The sequence below is a fragment of the Hetaerina americana genome, unplaced genomic scaffold (genome assembly GCF_022747635.1).
Source record: "Hetaerina americana unplaced genomic scaffold, ioHetAmer1.1.p SCAF_87, whole genome shotgun sequence".
Taxonomy (NCBI): Eukaryota; Metazoa; Arthropoda; class Insecta; order Odonata; family Calopterygidae; genus Hetaerina; species Hetaerina americana.
Window position 1 is genome coordinate 919796 of NW_027287505.1, and position 10982 is coordinate 930777.

Here is a 10982-nt window from a genome sequence, read left to right on the forward strand (position 1 = left end):
CATATCAAATGCTCTGGACAAGTCAAAGAATACACCCATTACTTTCTGCTTGGAGTTAATTTGTTGTATGATGGTGTCAACTGCATTGAAAATTGCCTTCTCTGTTGACTTCCCTTTTCTGAATCCAAATTGTTTTGGGGATAGCCGGTTATTACTTTCAAGGAATTCTATTAGCCTTTTATTAAACATATACTCAAATATTTTTCCTAGCTGAGGGATTATAGATATAAGCCGATAATTTCCCACATCATTTTTTCCCTTTGTTTTTATAAATTGGTATTATCTTAACTTAATTGGTATTATGACCTATTTTTCCAACGTATCACAACGTTTCCATGAATACAGATGATTCCATGACTGTTGCCTTCGCCTGTAATTACAACTACCGATCTCTTATATTTTCTAGTCAAAAACTTACTCGAAATACTATAAATCCAAAATTATTTTGTCCCAACATAATATTTAAATTCAGTGTCCATTGGTATCGCTGTTGACATCGATTGCGATATTTAAAGAAACAATGAAACATCGAATGGTCATAGGTTGTTTACTTGTCTCTTCGTCTGGTGGGTTTTGTTTCAGTCATTTAGTTAAACAGTTAAGTCTCATGCACGGATTCCCGAAAATACGAATACATGGTATGTATAGTTGTTTTCAGAGTATTTGATAATCTTTGAGGTATATGTCTCTTTCGATTTGAGTTGAAAGTTAGACTTACGACGTTCAGTTTTGATCGGTACCCCAATATGCCACATGCGTTTGGCATAATGGCTCTTCCCAGCGGTGAAAAACATTAAATAAGCTTAAAACAAAATCGGGAGCGTAACTATATTTACTGTTAATTAAAGTTAATTTGCCAGTTCCTGACTTGTCTTGAAGTAAGAAATCAACTGCCACAATATGGACCAGACACCTGCATCTGAAGTGGAAATTAAGGTAAAAATTTTTATCAAACAAAAAAATCTTGACAATAACTTGCAAAAGAGGGAAAGTGAGAAAGTAGCTTCCCATCTTGATTGGATTTACCCATGCAAATAGACTGCAAACTGCAGTTTCTGAAGGGTTCAATGTTGACCGAAATTTAACGAATTACATGGAGTCATTCAATTTTGTCAACTAAACACGGTGCCTATCTATTTGATTTTAGTCAATTATATAGGAGTTGTTCTTTCCACAGGCAAGCTCTTCGACCAGTGCGGGATCTACAGCTGACGACACACATTCTAATAGTAGGAGATCCTCTGGGCGCAGTACTGATAGTCGGACAAGTTGTGGCCATAAAAGTGGGACTACTGGCAGGATGTTACATAATATTATGCTACATACGAAAACGGACTTTCAGCCTCTTCCAGGTTATGGCTACACGACTGTGGACGTAATGCATCGTATAAAAGCTGGTATCGACTGTGATGAAGTCTACCCAAATATCTTTATAGGAAATTCGTAAGTATACAGAAACACTTTACTTGCATGCATTGAATTGTTTATTCTTGAACTATTTTTGAAGGTCGTGGTTTTACGGTTAAAATTGTATGACTTATATACATGAGACATATATACACAAGAAAAGACATACATTTGTTGTTGATCACAGTAATCATTCCGGAATAAGTGGTGGAGTGACAGTGTAGTTTGATTGTTATGGTTAATGCAACGGAGTATGGGTTTGAGTCCACATCCAATCCAAATCGTGCCTTAAAATTGCTCTCTCATCTTCAAGGGCAATTTATAACATTTTAATTTACGAGATGACCACAATATGATCGTTAGAACGTTAATGGGTAATTTTTGGTCATCTTTATTGTATCTTTTTGTGTTCATTTAAAAGTGAGGAACCCCACTTTCTATATGAATGTATGTGGTAGAACCCAGGTTACTTCATGGCTCATTATCATCCACTGAACCCCTGCATAATCCGGAGCAATATTACTATGAAGAATCGCACCAAGAGACCTAAATAAGAGAATCATCATGTGTTAAATATATATAGATTGAATTTGTCGAGTGAGAAACATAATTTTTTCAAAGTTGTGGAAACATTAATAATGGTAGCAAATAGCAAAGTTAATAGCAAATTTTAGCTTTATCATAGGAAATGCGTATCTTCAGTGAGACCAGCTGTGCTTTATTAGAGTCATTTTACAAAAATTGTTAATTACAAGGAAATAATTTTTGCATCAGTATGTTTGATAGTTTTTCTAAGAAAATTGTTCAGGAATCATTAAATTACTAGAAATCATCACAACATCTACACAAGTCACCATAAATCAGCATTTTCAAATAAAAGCCTAATAATAATGGCACTGGGGATAAGAATTTAAAACCACACTCGGTGAAAAACCGTGATAATTTCTGTACTTTAAAATTGAAACTCAGGAAACCCCTTCTAGTGAAGCTTTATTATTCATTAAATGAATTCTTAAATGACAAGCGCTTGTAATGATTTGTGTTTTTATTTCTTACTTTAATGTAAGTGGGGTCGCAGTAGTCCAGGGGTAGAGCGTTGAACTGCTGATGGGAGGGTGTGGGTTCAATTCCCGGGCATGCCTCTGTGGGCACCCTCAGCTCCACCCCAGCTGTTTGACTCTTTGGGTTCCTGATCTTCATGGGAAACCATAACCAGCACAAGAAAAGGCTTTGGCCCCCCTACCCTGCTAATGTGTGAATGTCACATGCCGTCCTGCTTAGTACTGGATGAAGTCTATCATCACCTACCAAACCTACCTTTGGGTTGATTACTGGGTTTACGATTAATGTTTTTGCTCTTTATTAAGCATGTTCATAGTGTTGAAATATACCTGTATTTTGTACTTTTCTTTGTGTGTAAAGACTGCTTTACATGATGTGTATGGTCAGTGGACGGTAAGAATATTATTATTTATTAGCATTGGGGTTTTTGTGGCATATTTTGAAGAAATTTGAATTTTTTCAAGTTAGAGAATGGAAGGTTCAAAATGTACAATTGCAGCGCACATCTATGAACCATTCCTCATCCTATTGCATGTAACTGGTATTGACGAAGCTAGCCTGATCTTACCTTAATTTTTTGCCACCCTCTACGCCTATGCAGAGGATAAGAATATTCTTTCTCTCTGGGGGGATTAGGATTGGTGTGGTGGCTATCGTACTGGCTTCCCACCTAGAGGGCTCGGGTTCAAATCCCAGCAGTGTTGAATATTTTTCAGAGGTATCTCAATCTGTACTTGAGGTGCTCTGTGGAGAGCACTTTGAGTGAGTGCGACGTCTGTCAGATGAGATGTTACGCTGTGGACCTCCTTAGTGCCTTTCGTTAAGAGTTGGCGAATGCTGATGCCAGGTTTCTCTCCACCTTTTATCCTTTCCTGTCCATCCCCTATGGCGCAAATGACCTCAACAGTCAGGCGCCTCCCTTAAAAACTACTACTACTCCTTTCTCTCTCTCTCTCTGTCAAGCATTTACAAAAAAAATGGAATAATTAAATACATATAACTGTATTCGGAACAGTTAATTGAGAATAGTAGTGCATTCGGCATGCACTAATATTCTCAATTCGTGCTGCAGCGTATCACTCTTTAGCTAATTTAGCTTTATTTGATAATTATTATGTTATCACATGTACAGGGTTCGTCCGGAAAATAAGTGTACTGACTCCTGGGCTGGGCGCACCGCTCCGGGCGCGCCCAGCACCGCTCTGACGGGCTGCGATTGGAGGGGGGTATGTAGGCAAGCGACGCTGAAAAAGGCAGTCGGCTCTGAGCTGTGGTGTAGTGAGGAGCTCTGTTAACGCGAACCTCCACGCTCAACCCACATCACGGAACGCGATGCCGAAGTTTTTGGAGCAGCGTCATTCCATCAAATTTGCGGTAAAGCTTGGGAAATTGTCTACTGAAACTGTCGGTATGATTAACCAGGCTTACGGGGAGTCAGCCATGTCCAGAAACATGATCTTTCGGTGGCGCAAGATGTTCGTGGAGGGCAGAGAAGAGGTCGACGACGAGTCTTCGAGAGGTTCCCGATGATGCCTTCGCGGGAGCGTTTCAGGAACAAGTGTATCGACTCACAAGGGTCCTATTTTGAGGAATATTAGCTTAAGATATGTAAAAGTGTAATAAATTTTTTTTCCTGAGCTCAGTACACTTATTTTCCGGACGAACCCTGTATGACATTGATTTATTGGTCATAAAATGAATATGATATCTGTTAGTATTAAATTAAGAACAGTATGATTAGGCAATCGGAACAAAATATGGGGCCATTTGAAAACTTTCATCAGCTTATTAGCAATTGTGCAACTAAGCTATAGGCTACCAAGAAAGGATAATTGGGGTTGCATATTGATGTTACTGTTACAACCATGATGAAATTCAGTGATTTAAGTGAATGCATAACTCCTGTCAAATTAAAATTAATGCAATCCGGAAATTTCACCTCTGCTTGAGTTGCATTTGGCATTATATGAAAGAGCACAAATCTTGACAAATTTTGTTTGCTTCAGTCTTCCAAGCTTTCTGAAAATTAACTCTTTTATTGCAAGTTTATGTACTCCCATGGAGGTGCAAATAACACAAGCCTTCAATGTCAAATGTGTTATGGTGTTCCTCTGCTTTAATGTGAACAGCTTCCCTTATGTGCTCTTCTGCGTGACATTTTTGTTGGTCTTGGCATCTTACATGTGTTTCGCATGCCTTCCTGTAGGGGAGCTGCCCGGAATAAAGCGTACTTGCGTCGCCTTGAAGTTTCCCATGTTGTCAACTGTGCGGAGGGGCGAGGGGAAGTTGATACGGGGGAAGAGTTCTACAAGGATGCAGGAATGTCCTACTTTGGGCTCTCTTTGCAAGACAGCTCATCTGCTGACTTGGAATGCCATCTTGGGGCCACTTCTGAATTCATTGACCATGCTCTACTTTCCGGAGGTAAGAAATTCACTTGTTTAACATAGAATTACTCTCAGCATCCTTGGCAATTAGTGTCCATGGCCTAATCTCTGGTGAAAGTAAAATCAGTCTTTTATTTTTAAGAGCAACTGATCATCTTCTCCCTGTCGTAGCAAAAGAAGAATGCATTTTATAATGGAGCATTCATGTCCTTTTTTAAGTTCTGATGCTTTCAAGCCTTGTTTGATGGTTGCATAAAGTTATAGGTATTAATTATATTTTGTACCTGCTGAATGTCTCTCTTTCAATGAAACATCTCCACTTATCTCAAAACAAGACTTGCCAACTTAAGATCAGCAAATTTAGTTTCCTCTTGGGGCTTACATGGGATGAATTAAAGTAATTTTATATACCCGAGACCAGAGTAAAATGCAAATTCTGCTCATTATGCCTCTCCTTCAATTTGTGTGTGCCACTTCCTATAACAATGTGTTACAGTATTTGTTTATTGCCAACAGTACACATGGTGTTATTTAAAAAGTTTTATGTGCTACTGGTTTCCCTGGAGTTATTCATTATTATTTCACCATCAGTCTATCATATATTAAAATGAATAAACAAATGATAGGTATTTTGACCAAAATTTGGATCAATATTGTCCAGTTCAAGTAATTTCCAAATTTTGTCCACGTTAGGGAAATGGAGCAGTGTGAGAGGAGTAAAACATTGAAAGTGTCTGGTACTTACTGACTTAGGTTTTATGGGGAGATATCATTGAGTATTGAGTATTTCCTCATAAACTCATATTCAGTGTGCATTTAATATGTCTGTGGCTTATCTGGAAATATGTATTTGATGTTGACCATGGGATCTCCTCGTTCATTTATTCCTTTTTAGGTCGAGTCATGGTCAATTGTGTAATGGGAATGTCAAGATCATGTGCGGTTGTCCTGGGTTTCCTCATGCTGCGCCGTGGTCTTAGAGCAGGAGAAGCCGTTGTGGCTGTGCGTCGTCGACGCAATGTACGACCAAATGGTGGCTTCCTGCGTCAACTTGCTAATCTTGACAACAGACTTAGCCGTGAAAGAGGCATTGTATTAGATTATGAAAATAGTGGGTCACATTCGTGGACAAAGAGGCCCAGCCACACGCCTAAGATGAGCAGTGGGAGGTATCACAGAAGATCCCATCCCAGCAGAGTTCGTGCGTCTTCACATGAACGTCACAGGCATTGGTGTTAGATTAACTAGGCAATGCAAGTTTGCTTTCAGTTTAATAATGGAAGGCATGGCCTCAAAAAGTAGTGCTACAATTGGACAATTGCACTGAAATTTGTAGTGTTTTGTTGATCTTTATCCCTAATCACAGTTGCTCATTTATGAAGCCATAGTAGTTTGGACCTTTTATGAATATTGAATTGTTTTTTCACAGAGTTTTTTAGTTTGCTCACTCCATCAAAATTCTGTGTTTGTTGGTCACTGTGTGATAAAAAAGCAAACTCTACAGCATTTTTAGAGGTACACATTTGTGCATCTACCTCACAGTTACATCCATCTTATAAAAATGCCAATATTATCATATTGCTGTGATACGAAACATGAATATCATAATGGTAGAAGTTCAAGTTCCATAGGATGAAGTTCATTACAAATGCTGTAGTCATTCACTAAGAAATTCATGGAATTTCACATTGGGATTGCATTTCTATACTTCATGCTCCCTGTTGACATTTATTTCTCATCACTAACTCATGGCCTTCCCTATCATATAACTTTCTAAGAGAGTTAATTATCTAGAGAGTGAAAATTAATATTTGTTTCATTGAGGCCTGTTTCATTGGTTTTATAAGTATGCGCCAACCATATGAGATTATTATAATAAACCTTCCCTAACAGTAGAAGTGGTTTACAGTGAATCATGTCAGTGATGCAGTCCCTAATTGTTTAGAGAGGTACATCATTCGATTTTGTAAGTTATATTTTATATATGCTCTTTAAGTGATTTTTTTTGTAACTAGATGACATGTTTAAGGAAATTTTTGTTTTTGTAATTAAAAGCATGACTGAAGTTCATAATAAACTGCATGATCAATCAACTGGACTATTTTAATTTTACCTTGTACGTATTTTTAGTTTGGCATTCTTAAAATACCATGTTTGTGTTTAATTAAATGTAGGTATATGGGATTTACTTGGAAAACATTATTATTTGATACTGGAATAATAGGCATATTACCCCATGTGTGAAACATTTTCTATATTAATAAGCTATTCCAAACTTTTTTGTCTGAATAAAGTAAGAATAAGGCTATGCATACAAAGGCTTTCCATTTATTGGGATTGTCACTTGCCATGTCAACTCCTTTGAATTCTACTTGATTTTCAAGTTGTTTTGTAATTTCTTGATTTTCCAATATTTTTTGTTATAACTCAGAATGATGCCTGGGTCATGATGAATAACCACTTTCACTTTTGTGAAGTTCTGTCTGTCCATGTTATGGTATTTTAATTTAACAATTCTTTGCTTGGGGCTTATATTTAAGGAAAGTATAGCACATTGGAGGCAGGGAAGATGGATTCATAGAATTTTGATTGATGAAGGGATGTTGAAAACTGTGACAAGAGGGGAGGGTGCTGGGCAAACAAGGAAGGGGCAGGAATAGGCTGGGGATATTGGACGGCATCAAGGGAGGAAACAAGTATGAGGAATTGAAGGCGGAATTACTGTGGTAGTTCATGTCATAGTAGTGTTTTTTATTAGGAAAGGCAAGTAAATGCACTGTGCAATTGTGTTGATTGTGGCCATCCAAATCCCACGTAAATCAGTAGTATACCAATAATAATACATTTAATAAGTAAATGGGTGGTGCCCTCTGGCTCATGCCCATGCGGTGTATTAAAGAGTATTTTATAGAATTACAAGGTTTGCATAAAAAGCATCAGTAACAATTTTTTCCTGATGCGTGCTTGAAGTGCTGAATTTAGGCCATTGGTCAAGTGTGCGCATGATTTGCTGATCGTATTAACATTGATATTATGACAGTGCACACCATTATAACTGAAAATTTGGCAATGGAAAGATTTGCTCAAAACGAAGGTCTGGACAGATGACCAAGAGCAGACTCGAGTGTGTGCTTGCAAGGACCTTCTGCAACAGTATTGCAAAGATTGCCCAACCCCCTTACAGTCCTGACTTGGTACCAGCAGACAATTATTCCAATTCTCAAAAGTGAAATCCTCCCTTGAAGGACACTACCATGGGAACCCAAGTGCCATCAAAGAAGCTTGCATGCATATTCTTAAGGACCTTCTGCCTACCAGGAAGCCTTTGAGTTGTGGAAAATCCACTGTCAAAAGTGTGTAGACGCTCAAGGGATGTACTTGGAAGAATTTTGAGTAATTGTAGCAATATCTGAAATAAATTATTTTTACGATACTTTTCATACAAACCATGTACATTTTGGAAATGATGGAGATAGCTTGTGTCCATCAAAAATGTACTTTAACCGGTAGAATATCAATAACAGTAATAGCGCTTGGGAAGTTCTATATGCTGTCTACCACCAACCAGTTCCTGTAACTCTGCCCTGAATTTTCTGCATCCTCATTCTGAGCCGCAGTGCAATTCCAAGGAAGGAGACTATCTTTTCTTCATTCTTCTTGGATCAAAATTTCAAATAGCCAAGCAGTGTAAGCACATGATGGTTGTGCACCTGGGGGCCAGGTGAGGTTTGCGATATTTCCTTTGATAGAAAGCAACAATAGACATTTGTGCTGGCATGATAAAAAAACTGCTTTTGTTTTGCCACTTTAGCTCCAACATTACGTTTTTTTCATTCCTGTCCTACCCTTTTCTCCTATAAACCTACGGGCGAAAGGCATATATTTTTTTGTTGCAGTGAAATTGTCTGGTCTTCTGCATACTATTTATCCAGAACAATTCATTTGTCGGATATAGAAATAGGTGATAGGAAACCCTGCTTATGGCATTAAAATCTCATACAACTAAATAATTTGTTGCCTACCACTTTTATTTTTTTGTTTTTTCACCTGAAAATTAAATCTCGATCATGGCAATAAATTATTTGATTGGAATCCGCAAAGTGGGTACCATTCATTCCCATTTAATGATGAACCTGAATCCTGAACAAGGCATGCAAAAGTACACTCTATGCTGATGATGGTTACATGTTGTAACCTGCTTATAGCAATCAACGTGTACTGATTCTCAAATGGCATTTACTACACCATCAGTAAGGTTTTCACTTAATGGTTCATTATCAAATTAATGAAATTTTACCTATCACAAATTTTACATTAAGTAGTCATTCTCTGTATTAATTAAGCAGATAACATGATTCATTGTGCTAAGTATGCTACATTTTTCAGCCTATAAAACTGAAAAATTTTGATGAAAGATCACTAGAAGTGCTAAAACTATGAAAAGTACCAAATTCCATGACGTTTGGGTCCATCACATATATGAACATATTCTAGGACACCTTATTTGTGACCTAACATCCGGAATATTTCTCTACCTATTCCACCAAAAAACAGTTAATTGGTCTGATCTTTCATGTACTTACAAGATCCTCCTCACTCCATATATGAAATTGACCAACATTTTCCCAGAGCCTCAAGTCATTTCATCTTAATAGTTTTATAAAAACAGAGCTTTAATGCTTAGGAGTAATATAAGGAAATTCTTCTCTGATGGTAATGTTATGCAATATTTGCAAACCTAAAAACAATTATTTTATTATTATAACACATAATAATAATAATAATAATCTTTATTTGCCCAGAAGACACTGACACAGTGTAATAGATACATCATACATACATAAAATATATTCCATATTCAGTATGGTTATTTTTTCTCCATGAATTCCATTACAGAATAAAACTGTTCTTTCCTTAAAAATGATATTAATTTCTTTTTGAACAGGACTGGATCCTTTACGTACTTAAAATCGTAAGGGAGCCTGTTCAGTGCAAGAAGGCCCATTGATTTAGGCCCCAGGGATGTATTTAAAGTCCTGCAATAAGTTTGATGCAGGTCTCTGCAGGCTCTGGTGTGGTGGCAATGAACGTTGTCATTTGTCATATAATTGGATATATTACTTTTAGCGAAAATGCATACGACATAAATGTAAATACATGGAACAGTCAGAATATTTAACCTTTTGAAGAAGGAAAGACAAGGTGCATTGTAGGGAGCATTGCATATTAATCGTATTAAACATTTTTGAGCTTTAAAAATTGAATCAGAATGAGGGGAAGAACCCCAGAACAGAATACTATAGATAATTAAAGAATAAAATTCTCCGTAATAAATTGAAAGTAAGATATCAAGGCTTACAGATTTCCTAATACTTCTAATAAGAAAGCAAATGGAATTTAACCTGCTACGAAGATTGCATATGTGTTCATCCCATGATAAATTTTTATTTATAACAACTCCCAAAAACTTGGATCTAGAAATTTGAGGTACACACGTTCCCCCTAGGTCAATGGCCAATGAAGCAGGGGCTTTATTTTTATTAGAGAAGTATATGAGTCCAGACTTGTCAGGGTTGAGTTTCAGAGAATTTTGTGAACACCATTCACAAAGAAGTTCGGAAACTTTAGCTGCTGTCAAGGTCAAGTTGTTTAACGATGGTGCTGATACAATTACGTTAGTGTCATCAGCATATAAAATTGGCTCGGCTCCTGGAACTGACTGCAGAACTTTTGGTAAGTCATTAATGTAAAGTAAAAATAGGATAGGGCCCAAGACTGAGCCTTGGGGTACACCTAATGTAACTTCTTTACTAGGAGAAGTAAAATTAGTACCGTTCTTTGACAAAATAACCTGTTGGTGCCTTGCGCTGAGGTAAGATTTGATCCAGTTATAAGGGATACCTCTGATGCCATAGTGTCCTAATTTGGACAAGAGTAACTGATGATTAACTAGGTCAAAAGCCTTGGAAAAATCGAAGAATAGTCCCAAGGTTTCAATTCTATTATCAAGATTTGAAAGTATTAGGTTTACGAGGTGATAGGTAGCTGTAGATGTAGATCTGCATTTCCTAAAACCATTCTGTGAGCCAGACAAGAGATTAAAAGATTCAAGAAATGATGTAAGTC

At 37.2% G+C, this 10982-nt stretch overlaps 1 protein-coding gene across 3 annotated transcripts; it reads left to right on the forward strand.

Moving 5' to 3' along the window:
• The first annotated feature begins 532 nt into the window (after positions 1-532).
• On the forward strand, positions 533-6949 carry LOC139698498 (dual specificity protein phosphatase 13B-like). 3 transcript variants are annotated; one of them, XM_071597379.1, is made up of 5 exons: positions 533-638; positions 861-936; positions 1178-1443; positions 4676-4893; positions 5752-6949. In XM_071597379.1, exons 2-5 carry the CDS (start codon positions 901-903, stop codon positions 6093-6095), a joined length of 864 nt encoding a protein of 287 aa, XP_071453480.1. In that variant the 5' UTR covers positions 533-638; positions 861-900; the 3' UTR covers positions 6096-6949. The 3 variants fall into 3 exon arrangements, with proteins under 3 accessions (XP_071453480.1, XP_071453482.1, XP_071453481.1); XM_071597381.1 differs by having other exon boundaries at positions 548-638; positions 849-936; XM_071597380.1 differs by lacking the exon at positions 533-638 and having other exon boundaries at positions 659-936.
• Positions 6950-10982: the final 4033 nt, after the last annotated feature.